Below are 14449 nucleotides of genomic sequence, written 5' to 3'. Positions count from 1 at the left end.
TCATCCTGACCCAGGTCTTCTGCAAGAAAAAAGAGGAGGAGAGCAAACCGAACAACCCGGAGTAACGGAACCCCACCGAGGGGCTCAGAGTAGATCCTTCTGTAGGGTTTAGGTTTTTTAGGTAGAATTGTTGTGCTCAGTTTTCTTATTATCTTTAGTGGAATAAACAGAGCTGGGTTCGACCCCGGTGTTACGCTGGGTTCTGGCAGAGACCAGGATTACATTAAATGGAGCACATTGGGTCACACGGTGCAGCTTTTCTTTTACGTTTTGTCCTCGTTCTCTCAGATCGGATTCCAGAATCCCGTTATTTCCCCCCGTCGGATGGCAGCTGAACCAAACGCAGAGCAGCACCTGGAGGTTTGTTTGTTTGTTTATTAGGATTTTAACGTCATGTTTTACACTTTGGTTACATTCATGACAGGAACGGTAGTTACTCATTACACAGGATTCATTCACCTCACTTACACGCTTTTGGACTGTGGGAGGAAACCGGAGCTCCCGGAGGAAACCCACGCAGACACGGGGAGAACATGCAAACTCCACACAGAAAGGACCCGGACCGCCACGCCTGGGGATCGAACCCAGGACCTTCTTGCTGTGAGGCGACAGTACTACCCTGCTACCAGGTACCTGGACATCGTTCAACTCCAACGTACCTAAACGTTATTCACTTTTATCTCTGTAATTAAAATTTTTTATCACTCGCTGGCTTTCAGTGGCACATTCTAACGTCGACCGCAGTGACCACATTCCAAACCACATCCTGTGTGCTACGTAGTGTGTAAAGGCTTCAGTCGTGAAGCGGTTTGGACATTACAATCACTTACACGATCACGATCAGCAATAAGAGGAGCGTACGCTACACCATCCATCACCAGGAGGAATCACAGACCCGTCCCGTCTCCCGTCTCCATTTTGTCATGAAAACACAGGTGATGAAGGGGAGATGAAATACCAAACATGAGAGGGTTTCTTCATCATTTAAATCAATAATGATGCGCAATAATTTGTGTGCTGACACGAAGAGAAAAAACAAGAAAGAAAATAATCCATGACTGATGTTAAAAACGTCTAATGTTTTGGCTCAGTGGTAAACGGTACCATTAAAACAGCTTTATCCAGGGTCAATGGCTTGGGGAAGGACCTTTCTGTGTGCGAATTGGAAGCATGTCATTGTTACTACAGTAGTGACTGTATGCGACTCAATAACACAGGTGTCCAGATACTTTTAGCCGTACGGTGCATGATAAAAAGCTCTCAGGTGAAAGTGCGACTGCGGATAAGTGAAACCCGATTATCCTAAGAGACCCAGAAGGTCAGAAAGGTCAGATTGAGGCTGGATCAGATCGAGGTGGAGTCTGAAAGGATGAGCGACACCCTCCAGCCTCAGCGGACGTTCATAAGCACCGAGCTCCACTGACAGCCTGGTCAGTCAGTGAGGAAGAGCCTCCATCCTCCAGCCTGAAATGCATCCTCTCATGGTCGCCATCATAACCACCAACACCTCGTTATCGGTCATCCTGTGGAACTTCCTGCTGTCCCAGGTCTTCTGCAAGAAGAGTAAGGACGCACCCAGACCCGTGGAGGACGTGCCGGTCTGAGTAAGCACTTCGTTTTACTTTATAGAGACGTTTTTATAGAGACGAAGCTATCAGAGGGAAATCTGCCCATCGTACAGGTGTAGAGGATTTACACTGGGTCAGAGCTTCACTGTAGCGTGATGGTTGGACAAGAATAAAGCTACTAGTCCGTCAAACAGGGCTGGGTTTCTCAAAACAAAACCTCATACTAAATTTACAGGGTCTCCCTAAACTCTTCAGAACTAACGTAAATGTAAGAGTTTTTGACTTTCGACCGCTGTGGAACTGGCTCTGTTATGGTCCGAGTGCTTTTAAATAAAGAAAATATATACAGCAGTACCTTAAAACTGGATGCCAGTGTCCAGTTTTAAAGACGTTGAGTTTCGAGGTATTTTTCCCCATAAGGATGTTTGGAGAACCTGTTAATGCGTCCATGGTCCCGTGGAGCTGCAGATATTTTAGTCTCATGTAAAATAATGAGGTTGTTTTTGACTCTTAAACACTGAAAATAACACAAATATAATATAAACACACTGAAATACAATTACTAACAGTTACACATCAATAAAAATACAATAAAAGCTGCACTTTAGTTTTACTTCTTTATTGTTTCCTGACGCTTCTTAATGGTGGAGATGCTTGATGTTGGAATACCGTATTCCCTTCAGCACCGGCGCATTCACATGAGAAGTGACAAAACCGCTTTTGCGCCGCTGTGCCGTTATTTCCTGTGAAGTGTGACGGCGGTGCACAAAGCTTAGCGTGACTTACTGTAGTAAAACAGTGAGTGAGGAATGTGATTAGTGGAGGAACTTATGAGCAGTAATAATGAAGAGAAGTTTAGTGCTCCTGTCTCCTTCTTTTACTACATTAAACCACGTTAAGCTTTATTCTGAACCAGAAGCGTTTTAGACTCTGGGAGAAGCTGATTCTGATTCTCACCATTTCTCAGAAGCTGGAGCTGTAACACAAGTTTAAAAGTGAAACAGGGAGGATAATCCAGATAAACACAGATTCAGATCAGATTCACACGGTTTTACTGCTCAAGCTGAGCGAGTTTAAGGTACAAATTTCTTTACTAAGGGCGTCAAGTTCTAAAGATTTCGAGTTTAGGGGCGTTGAGTTATAAGGTACAAGTGTATATAAAAACACTGCAAACAGTTATTAGGAATTAGCTAGGGCCCTAGCTAAGACGATATGAGTGGTGACACCAATCAGCTCTGCATGATCAGCAAAACTTGATCCTTTAATTTGTCCTGAGTCTGATCCAGTCGTGCTCTGAATAATGTAAATAATGACCCGTCCTGCCTACTGTCCCTAAAACACTCCTGATTTATTTACATTTACATTTTCAGCATTTAGGAGACGCTTTTATCCAAAGCCACTTACAGTACTGTGACAGTATATTATCTAAGCAATTGAGGGTTAAGGGCCTTGCTAAAGGGCCCAACAGTGGCAACCTGTCAGTGGTGGGGCTTGAACCAACAAGCTTTTGATTACTACTCCAGTACCTTAACCGCATGGCTACAACTGCCCGCTTTGAAATGTTGGTGGACTCAGGAGAACGTTCTTCACCTCCACTTATTAAAGACAGAACAAGAGGATAAGGTCGCATCCCAAAACATTCCCAGACTTTTAAAGTCGGCAACATAAACTCTCTTCTTAACCTCCTCACTTTCCCCCTCCTGACCCCCTGGGACCAAGAAGAAAGAAGATCGTCTTTACTTCTGACCAGTGAACGGATCTTCTAATCTGGATCTTCTCTCTGTAGGATTACAGAGACGCTGACGGGCGGAATTCACCCCCCATGGAACATCGGCGTCAGCGAGATATCCAAAGTCCTTCTCAAAGCTGGATTAGGAAAGGGCAGAGCAAGGGCGGCGTGGTGGCACACATGACAAATCTCACCAGCGCTCACTCCTCTCAAAAGCTGGATTCCATCCTAAGGGTCCCTAATCTGCACCCACTTGACTATAAGGGAACATCAGTGGGTCGAATCCCTTCATTTGGGACGTCCTGTGACATCATCAGGTAAACGTCCGGGCGTGGCGTTGATGGTGATCTCTGAGCTTTGACCCTCTGCAGTGACTCCAGACTGATGAATCTGGTCCGTGTATCAGACCGTGTGTGTAATAGGGGAATAAAGTGGATCTGATGGACGTACGGCGGCTCGGTGGCGTGTTCACGGCATGTTAGCGTGTCGCTCCTGATTAGCCGTGTAAACGTGTTTGGTGAGGATTTTAGCGTTTCTGGACGCTCGCTGGTCACTTTCACGTCCTCGCTAGTTCTCAGTGGAGATGAATGAAACGTCAGAGCGACAGAATCCCACTCATACCGTCACCGCTCTCACGCCGGGACTGATGGGTAAATTTGACTCAAGACTTTTTAGCCATGTAGCATAACTCCCGACTCCGGACAGTCTGAAGTTCCCTTAAAACTTAACGACTTCACTCCCTACGATTAGATATCTTGATTAAAAGCACAGTCAGCCAGCAGAGGGCGTAACTGCAGCAGTGATGAGGAACCTCTCTGACCCTCCAACCCGACAGGCACAGCTGATTGTGTCCGTATAGGTGTTCGGCAGGTCGATAGCACAGCTGAGCACCAGGGATTGATTAATTTCTTTCCTTCTTTTTGCTTTTGTTTCACTCTGAATGACATGTCTCGATAATAAATCTGATTCGTTAATCTGAGTCCGTATGTGTACAGCATTTCCTTTGTTTATATTTCCTTTTTCCGTAGAGTAGTGTAAATGTTGCGGTACACAGGTACTGGATTAAAAAACTAAAATAAAATGTAAAGAAAAGGAAAGGAAATGAAATGAAAGGGAAGGAAAGAACAGAACAGGAAGGAAAAAACGAGAAGGAAATAGAAGGAAAGGAAGGAAAGGGACAGAAAGGAAAAGGAAGAAAAGGAAGGAAATAGAAGGAAAGAAAAGGGAAGGAGATGGACAGAAAGGAAAAGGAAGGAAAGGAAAGGGAAGCAAAAAAAGGGAGGGAAGAAAGAGGAAACAAAAAGGAAGTGAAGATGAACTGAAGGAAGTAAATTCTTTAATTTCTTTTTTGTGTTTCTTAACAGACTGTTTATCTTCGTCCCGTTCCACAGAAGTCAGAAGTGATGGAGTCGTCCACAGTGGAGGATGAATCAGGAAACCAAAGCGATGAAGAAAATCACAGAACCAAGAACCACCTGAGAGGAAAAAAGGACTTACCAGTCGTACCAGAATCAAACTCTCCGTAATGATCTAATGACGGTACTGGTGCACCAGTAAAACCCCAGAGAAACCCCAGAGAAACCAGTCACCTGCTACTGTGGAGAACACAACCCAAATTCTCTTTATACATGGTCTTCAAATAAACCGGTCAGTGTCGAGTCCAGGCACAGCGAGACCTACAGTAAAGTCCTTGTGGGTCAGCGGGTCATGACGTCCTCGTACCGTCTGAATTTACTTAAATGTGTTTATTGTAATGCACGTCTCCCTCAGTGATAAATAAATAAATAAATAACATTTCACCACACTGAGCGCCTGGTTTGTTGTCTTTATTACACTATACGTCCAAACGTACATCAACTTCTGATTATTAACTCGTCGCTTGATGGATGTTTTACTCCAAAACCATGATCCCCCAAAAGGACATTAGCCAATCGTGTCCCCTGTGTGCGGATGCCCGATGGGCCGATAGCACCGCTGAGATTCAAACTCCAGATCCCTGGATCTGTCGGTCCTGGATGCTGTAAAGTCGCTTTGAGACGACGTCTACTGTAAAAAGCGCTATATAAATAAATTTGACTTGACTTAACTTGAGATGGGCGGGGTGGGTGGGTGTTTCCAAAGCCCCCTGATGGATTGGCGCCCTAGCCGGTTGTATTCCTGCCTTAAACCCAGTGTTTAATGAGAATTTGGGAGGGATTCCTCATAACTGCTGCAGTTACTCCCCCTGCTGGCGGATCCATGGTGCTGCACAGAGACGGGGGATCACCGTATGAACCCAGCAGTAGAGGTCAAATCCATCTCGGAATTGGATATGACGACATTGTGAGAAAAATTAAGAATGTATAAGAGGTACTGATCTCAGGTTACGTGCTAGTAAACACGAGTCTTCTGCCTTTAAATATCTGGACTTGTATTAATATTTAAGTGCTGGAAGTTTAACCATTAATTTTTACGGCAGGACTGATTATGCTAGCGCGGCTGGGCGTCGGTGACGTAGACGAGCGCCGCTGTCTCTGGCTTTACCTGCACTTTGCTCTTTAGAGGAACATTTACAGCAGATGAACTGATAGCTCGGTGGAGACGGCTCAGTCAGTCCTGAGAGAGAAGCCAACATGTCTCACGTCAAGGGCGTCGTCCTCGTCCTCCTGTTCCTCACCGCCTCCGTCTGCCAGGCCAAAACCGGTGAGCGGAATCAGTTTCTGTATCTGCTTGCTATAACGTACATATTCTGTTAGCTTTATGACCTAAATTAGCACCGTTTGTGGTCTGTCGTGTTAGTTTTGAATAGTTTCGATTGAGAACGCACTTTGGACGGATGCTAGCATAATAAACCCGCCGCTAACAGACCGAACTAGACGATTTTCTGCCGTGAATTCATGTGATCAACAAAGCAAAGATGATCCACGTAAACAAAACACACTTAATGAGATGGATGAAGGAAGCGAAAGCGAGGCAGAAAGCAAAGTGCGCTTTTATGGCACAGCAATTCACACGTCTAGTTCTGGCGTTTACATTTACTTAAGCCGTAGCTCATAGTGCTAACTGCTTGTCGTACCTCATTAATGGAAGTTAGAAAATAAAGAGACACGTTTGTTATTAAATTAATTAATTTAACATTTTACTTTTGGGTCATTGAGAAAGATCCTTAAGCTTTAGACAGAACTGGGTTTGCACCAGTATTAAGATGCTTTAGATGAAAGAGTGACAGGAGGTGAGGTTTAAACCCAGTACCCTGGTTCTGTAAACACACACACCACCACTGAATGCTTTATTAGCTCCTTTCACCCTGTTCTTCAATGGTCAGGACCCCCACAGAGCAGGTATTATTTAGGTGGTGGATGATTCTCAGCACTGCAGTGACACTGACATGGTGGTGGTGTGTTAGTGTGTGTTGTGCTGGTATGAGTGGATCAGACACAGCGGCGCTGCTGGAGTTTTTAAACACCGTGTCCACTCACTGTCCACTCTATTAGACACTCCTACCTAGTCGGTCCACCTTGTAGATGTAAAGTCAGAGACGATCGCTCATCTATTGCTGCTGTTTGAGTCGGACATCTTCTAGACCTTCATCAGTGGTCACAGGACGCCGCCCACGGGGCGCTGTCGGCTGGATGTTTTTGGTTGGTGGACGATTCTCGGTCCAGCAGTGACAGTGAGGTGTTTAAAAACTCCAGCAGCGCTGCTGTGTCTGATCCACTCATACCAGCACAACACACACTAACACACCACCACCATGTCAGTGTCACTGCAGTGCTGAGAATCATCCACCACCTAAATAATACCTGCTCTGTGGGGGTCCTGTGGGGGTCCTGACCATTGAAGAACGGCATGAAAGGGGGTAACAAAGCGTGTAGAGAAACAGATGGACTACAGTCAGTAATTGTAGAACTACAAAGTGCTTCTATATGGTAAGTGGAGCTGATAACATGGACAGTGAGTGTAGAAACAAGGAGGTGGTTTTAATGTTATGGCTGATCGGTGTATGTGTGTCGGCTCATGCACACGCTTGCACGTTTATTTCCGATTGAAATGATGGGAAATGTTGAATTTGGAAAAAGGTACACTGAGCTGTTTGTCATGTTCTCCACCCTTAACATGTACGTGACTCCACACAGGCAGTCTGAGGGCCACCACACAGCAGAACGGTGCCCTGCCCAACTGGCTGGTAGGACTGGCAGCGGTGGTCGGCTTTCTCTTCATCGTCTTTTTCATCCTTGTGGTCAAGAGGATCTTTTTCAAGAAAGAAGAGTGAGTATACATGATTAAATAATGTTTATGTTCCTGTCAGGGAGAGCAGGACTCTTCACCATCACCTGAGCTTCTGAATACACCTTTCCCCCATTTTTCTCCCAATTTAGTTGTATCCAATTCCCTGATGGTATTGTACCTCTACTGACGGTTTATAGTAAAACAGTTAAATGTACTTATGTATTTATTTGAGTTTTACACCATGTTATAAACACGATTGTGTCCTTTATGGATCGTTCAGTGTCATATGTAGTTATTTTTATTATTATTTCTGGATTCTTTTACTTGATTTTACTTTGTCTCGGTCAGGAACTTTAGGACGGCTCGTGTTTTAAAACGATCAAATAAACAAATGTAAATAAAGTGTTCACGATAACACTGTGCATCTCTGAACATGTTAAATCACTGTGGTGCAAAAATACCCACAACACAAAGAAAGAGGTGTCACCTCACAGCGAGAAGGTCCTGGGTTCAATTCCCTAACTGTGTGGAGTTGTGCATGTTCTCCCTGTGTCTGTGTGGGTATAAATACATGCAGGTTAACTGGAGACTGAGTTGCTAGAATTGACTGGTGATAGACTGGAGACATATCAGGTGTTTCCTACCTTTTGGCCAGTAAATCAGACCCACCGTGACCCTGACCAGGATAAAACGGTGGTAAAACAGACATGAATGAATGAATGAATGAATGAATGAATGAACCCTGCGCTCGTCTGTATTTGTTCGACAGACACTTTTATTCAAAGCCTCTCACGAGTGACGCAGAATCCGGTTCGAGCATCTTTCTGTTTGATGGGGCGAGACTGAAACCAGAGCTGCACCAGTAAGTTTGTACCAGGGGTATTACTGTTACAGGGGGTAGAGGTAGCTCAGCGGTTAAGGTTCAAGCCCCACCACCAACAAGGTGCCACTGTTGGGCCCCTGAGCAAGGCTCTCAGTCCTCAATTGCTTGAATTGTATTCAATAAGGTCGCTTTGGTTAAAAGCGTCCAATAAATGCCAAAAAATGTAAATGTTAAAAATAAACACCAATAAAACCCAAAACTAACCAGAATAGAAGACTAAAATAAATAAACTACAGACGACCTTCAACTAAATAGGTAAATAAAACTGTGAAGAAAAAACCTTTAGATTAATTTATTTATAAGAACTGTAAGGTGACGTTTTCCACTTCGGTTCAGGTAGTTACAGGTTACACGAGAGTCCCATGAACTCGGTGTTTCCAATTCACCTCACACGTCTTTGTACTATGTAAGGAAACCCACACAGACACGGGGAGAACATGCACAACTCCACACAGTAAGGACCTGGACTGCTCCACCTAGGAATTAAACCCAGGACCTTCCTGCTGAGGCAAATGTGCCACCAACCGAGCCACATTGCCTCCCCAAACTGAAAGATATTAAACTAAATAATAAATAACCCTGATGTTTATGACACTGGTGCCAGTTCTGAGTAAATGGTTTAGTCTTTTATAGCTGATATGATGCAGTGCTATCTCTGCACTTCGGCCAACGTCCCAGACAGGCGCCAAATCAACAAGAGCTCCATGATTAACACAACGATTAACTTTATCTTTATTAAGTGTAAAGATAATATATTCATTCTTCTAATTGGGGATGTTTTCACTGACAGGGATGAAGAGGACGAGGAGAAGCCTGAGCCCACCGTGTACGAAAACAAAGCTCTAGACGTGGACGTAGAGACGGCCAACGATAAAACCACCAGTCTATAATCTATAATCTAAGAGAAGACTCAGTTTAAGAGCCAGTGATGCTGACACGTTGTGGTCCTCTGTGGACTTTACAAACAGGAGGTTTTTGGTCTGTTGGTCCTGGAGTCTGTAAAGTTGCTTTGAGACAATGTCCATGGTAAAAAGCGCTATATAAATAAATCTGACTAGACAAACACTGGAAAATAAGGATCTGAATGACAGATTTATTGTGTATATTTTTATTCCATACAGAATCCAATCTGAATGTTTGAGCAGCTGAGCAACATTTGAAGAGTCCAATTGCAAAAATAAAAAGATATATCACAATCCATAAATTTTAATAAATTATGTTTATTTTTTATTAGTTTATTCCAGGTAATATGAATCAAACTGCAGCTAAATGTTTTGATGAAGTAAAAATGACCCAACTATACAAAATACCTACAAATTAAACTTTATTGTTTTTATTTAAAGTTTGTTCCTGGCAAAAGCACACGATTCCACTTGTAATGTTTTAGAGTAAAATAAAACCATGTTATTGATACGAGTTTTATTTCAATGTAATATTTAACACTTCAGACTTGCACTAAACTGTAATAACAGGCAACCCACTGACGACAGACATTTCCCTCACTGCTTTAACGAGCTTTCTTCATCAAGTTTCATGAAAGTAGAAACATAACGAATTCTTAGGTTTAATCAAAGTTTAATCATCAGACTCCAAAAAAGGAGGAACATCAGACCCCAAAAAGGAGGAACATCAGACCCCAAAAAGGAGGAACATCAAACTCCCAAAAGGAGGAACATCAGACCCCAAAAAGAAGAACATCAGACCCCAATAAGGAGGACATCAAATCTCAAGAAGGAGGAACATCAGACCCCAAAAAGGAGGAACATCAGACCCCAAAAGGAGGAACATCAGACCCCAAAAGGAGGAACATCAGACTCCCAAAAGGAGGAACATCAGACTCCCAAAAGGAGGAACATCAGACCCCAAAAAAGGAGGAACATCAAACTCCCAAAAGGAGGAACATCAGACCCCAAAAAGAAGAACATCAGACCCCAATAAAGAGGACATCAAATCTCAAGAAGGAGGAACATCAGACCCCAAAAAGGAGGAACATCAGATCCCAAAAGGAGGAACATCAGACCCCAAAAGAAGGAACATCAGACCCCAAAAAGGAGGAACATCAGACCCCAAAAAGGAGGAACATCAGACCACAAAAGGAGGAACATCAGACCCCAAAAGAAGGAACATCAGACCCCAAAAAGGAGGAACATCAGACCCCAAAAGGGGGAACATCAGACCCCAAAAAGGAGGACATCAAATCTCAAGAAAGAGGAACATCAGACCCCAAAAGAAGGAACATCAGACTCCAAAAAGGAGAACATCAGACCCCAAAAAGGAGGAACATCAGACCCCAAAAGGAGGAACATCAGACCCCAAAAAGGAGAACATCAGACCCCAAAAAGGAGGAACATCAGACCCCAAAAAGGAGGACATCAAATCTCAAGAAGGAGGAACATCAGACTTCAAAAAGGAGGAATATCAGACCCCAAAAAGGAGGAACATCAGACCCCAAAAGGAGGAACATCAGACCCCAAAAAGGAGGAACATCAGACCCCAAAAAGGAGAACATCAGACCCCAAAAAGGAGGAACATCAGACCCCAAAAAGGAGAACATCAGACCCCAAAAAGGAGGAACATCAGACCCCAAAAAGGAGGAACATCAGACCCCAAAAAGGAGGAACATCAGACCCCAAAAAGGAGAACATCAGACCCCAAAAAGGAGGAACATCAGACCCCAAAAGGAGAACATCAGACCCCAAAAAGGAGAACATCAGACTCCCAAAAGGAGAACATCAGACTCCCAAAAGGAGGAACATCAGACCCCAAAAAGAAGAACATCAGACCCCAAAAAGGAGAACATCAGACCCCAAAAAGGAGAACATCAGACCCCAAAAAGGAGAATATCAGACCCCAAAAAGGAGAACATCAGACCCCAAAAAGGAGGAACATCAGACCCCAAAAAGGAGGAACATCAGACCCCAAAAGGAGAACATCAGACCCCAAAAAGGAGAACATCAGACCCCAAAAAGGAGGAACATCAGACCCCAAAAGGAGAACATCAGACCCCAAAAAGGAGAACATCAGACCCCAAAAAGGAGAACATCAGACTCCCAAAAGGAGAACATCAGACTCCCAAAAGGAGGGATATCAGACCCCAAAAAGAAGAACATCAGACCCCAAAAAAAGGAACATCAGACCCCAAAAGGAGAACATCAGACCCCCCAAAAAAGGAACATCAGACCCCAAAAGGAGGAACATCAGACCCCAAAAAGGAGGACATCAGACCCCAAAAGGAGGAACATCAGACCCCAAAAAGGAGGAACATCAGACTCCCAAAAGGAGGAACATCAGACTCCCAAAAGGAGGAACATCAGACCCCAAAAAGAAGAACATCAGACCCCAAAAAAGGAGGAACATCAAACTCCAAAGGGGAGGAACATCAGACCATAAAAATGGAGGAACATCAGATGCCAAACAGAAGGGCAAACAGACCCCAAAAGTCTGGGTTCTGATGTTCCTCCTTTTTGGAGTCTAATACAGTTAGAGCAGTTGAGGATTAAGAGTCCACCAGTGACTCTCTTTGGTCAGGGCAGCGGCTCTGCTGTAGTGGACAATTACAATCATGTACTGGACACGACCTGTAGATCTTTAGGATTAACTGAAACATTGTGAGCCAGGCTTTGGGCAGACACGTGCTTCCTGGGTTCCTACGTTCCTCCCTAACCTACAGTCATTGTCTTTGATGGCTTTTGCATTTTGCCCTCTGTGTACATGGGTTGCACCTTGGTACTCCGGTTTCTTCCCACCTTCCAAAAACGTACAGAAGGTGGATTTGCTGCTTTAACTTGCCACTAGGTGAAAGTAAGTAAGTAAGTGAATAGCTAATTGTGCATTATTCTTTGATGGACTAGTTCTCTGTCCAGGTTCACTTCTGCTCTGCATCCCAGTGTGTCCAGGTTACGTTAGGCTCACTGGATGAACTGGTTGGAATGGTGAGATCACCAGGCTGTGTATGGCTGTGTGTTCTGATGGGAGGTGTATAAGAGTGCCTGGGGGATTGCAGTCCTTGGTTAAGACGTCCAAGACGTGTTAATGCCGTGTGTTTTTACAAGACGTTTCCATCGCTTTCAATAAACTCAGATATTAAATTCATAAAGCAGCAACCAACCGAGCACCTGGAGGAGAAAGCGAGTAATAATAAAGTCTCTTTGAACCTTCTGAAGCCTAAACGTCTAAATCGGGGTTGAGATGAACCACGAGCTGCTCTCGCTGAGTAAACTCACTACAGATGATGAACTACAGGCTGTACATTTGGAGTTTTTATTCTAATTCCACCTGGAATCGAATCAGAAATGTGAATTGAACTCAGTGAAGCCACACTTTTTCCCCAGGGAGTTCTGCTTCAGACTTTTATTGGGATCAAATCCACATGCAGCTACACAGTAAAACTCAGTGTAGTACTAACACAGAGCTATAAAATCTAATCTGTGGACAATTAGTGTTTTTTGGGCGTGAAATCCTGTCCATAAACACCACCATAATAAACTACACTTACTGGACACCTGTGGATGTTCCTACTGCCTACCACAACCATACAGCTAAAGTTTACAAACATACAAGGTTCAAGGTGCACTAATGGCATGATTGCTGCAAATGCACCACACATACACCACCATGTTTCACTTTCTCTTCGAGGTTCAGGTTGCATTTTTTGATGCAGAGGTGGACTGTGTTAAACGCCAACGATTTTCTGAAGTACTCCCAAGCTTATGTAGCTTTATTTATCACAGTAGCATGACGGTTTCTCATGAAGTGCACATTCAGCAGTGGTTTCCAGCTATGACCTACACAGACTGAGATCTCTCCAGAGTCCCTCAATCTTTTCACAATATTATGTACAGTAGATGGTGGAGAATGTTTGCAATCTCGCATTGAGAATTATTATTATTTTTTTTTATACATGAAGTTTGGAACACAGTGGTGAGCCACACGCCATCATTGCTTGTACAGACTGATCCTGATCATTGGTGGATCCTTTTATACCCGATCATGATGCCCTCACCTGATACCAACTGTGAAACCTTTCAAGCACTGGAACTCCAACATTCCATCAACTTTTCACTCTTATTCTGCCTCCGTCCCAACTTTTTTGGAGTCTGTTAGAGCATCAAATTCTAAATGTGTTTCTATTTACAAACTACAATACGGTTGATCAGTGAAACATTGGAAATCTACAGACATTTTGCTTTTATACCTTTTATAGAATACAAAATCTATGCAATTCTATGTAAGCAATTTCTATTTAAGCTACTGATACAGCATGACTCCAGCTGAACATGAATGTAGTTTATAGTAGTACTATAAGTCTTATATTGTAACATACAGCACAACAATATAAAATGACACACAGCATGATAAAGAATTGTGGCTATATTGCTCTCCTCTGTGAGCAACCTAACGCAATCAATCATTTTGACAACAAAAACACTTTTTTAATGAAATATCCCAACTAACATATAGCAATAAACATTTGGAAAAAAAAAACATACAGCAAACTACCTGACCTAACTATTATTCCTTTAACTTACCAAACATCAGCAAACTAAAATGATTGTAAACACCAACATGAACATGTTTGCTTGTTGTTTCAAGTCAAGTCAACTTTATTTATATAGCGCTTTGTACAATAGACTTTGTCTCAAAGCAACTTCTCATTTCTCAGCTTCTCGTCTCAAAGCCCAATTTCTCATTGTAATTGTAATGTGATTGCCATTACAGCACATAATTATACATTTATTTACAGTTCATTTATAAGCTTTAAAAGTTGACATTAATAAAACATTGTAATCACTTTCTTACCTTCTTTACTGTTCTGTGTTTAGATGATCACACATGGATCCACTGATGCGCAGGCTCATGTTTTATGAGTATTACGGTAATGCTTGGCAAACGCATTTTATACGCACTACCGTAATACCCCTTAAATTTGAGCCCGCGCGTTTAAATACGGTTAGCTTAACTGCTGTAGCTGGTCGGTAACGGTAAAAAATACAGACAAAACACAAAAAAGCTGCTTAGAATATCAAAGTAAACTAAAAACTAGGCCACAATACTGATAAT

The 14449-nt window shown here is 43.1% G+C and overlaps 1 protein-coding gene and 1 long non-coding RNA gene across 3 annotated transcripts; both read left to right on the top strand.

The window, feature by feature from the left end:
• The first annotated feature begins 241 nt into the window (after positions 1–241).
• Positions 242–5101, top strand: LOC134317523 (uncharacterized). The gene is made up of 2 exons (XR_010013250.1): positions 242–360; positions 4662–5101. It is a non-coding gene; the product is annotated as an uncharacterized LOC134317523 (long non-coding RNA).
• An 802-nt stretch (positions 5102–5903) lies between these two features.
• Positions 5904–9675, top strand: smim24 (small integral membrane protein 24). 2 transcript variants are annotated; one of them, XR_010013249.1, is made up of 4 exons: positions 5904–5979; positions 7413–7545; positions 9180–9415; positions 9511–9675. XR_010013249.1 is itself a non-coding variant. In XM_062998221.1 (3 exons), exons 1-3 carry the CDS (start codon positions 5910–5912, stop codon positions 9277–9279), a joined length of 303 nt encoding a protein of 100 aa, XP_062854291.1. In that variant the 5' UTR covers positions 5904–5909; the 3' UTR covers positions 9280–9675. The 2 variants fall into 2 exon arrangements, 1 of the variants encoding a protein (XP_062854291.1); XM_062998221.1 differs by having other exon boundaries at positions 9180–9675.
• Positions 9676–14449: the final 4774 nt, after the last annotated feature.

The sequence above is a fragment of the Trichomycterus rosablanca genome, chromosome 7, assembly GCF_030014385.1.
Source record: "Trichomycterus rosablanca isolate fTriRos1 chromosome 7, fTriRos1.hap1, whole genome shotgun sequence".
Classification (NCBI taxonomy): Eukaryota; Metazoa; Chordata; class Actinopteri; order Siluriformes; family Trichomycteridae; genus Trichomycterus; species Trichomycterus rosablanca.
The sequence above is the reverse complement of the archived record's forward strand: the minus strand, read 5'-3'. Positions and strand labels throughout refer to the sequence as shown.

Coding starts and splice junctions, on each gene's coding strand:
- smim24 (XM_062998221.1), top strand. CDS start 5,910: ATGTCTCACGTCAAGGGCGTCGTCCTCGTCCTCCTGTTCCTCACCGCC. Junction 5,980..7,412: donor CGTCTGCCAGGCCAAAACCG/GTGAGCGGAATC, acceptor GACTCCACACAG/GCAGTCTGAGGGCCACCACA. Junction 7,546..9,179: donor ATCTTTTTCAAGAAAGAAGA/GTGAGTATACAT, acceptor TTTCACTGACAG/GGATGAAGAGGACGAGGAGA.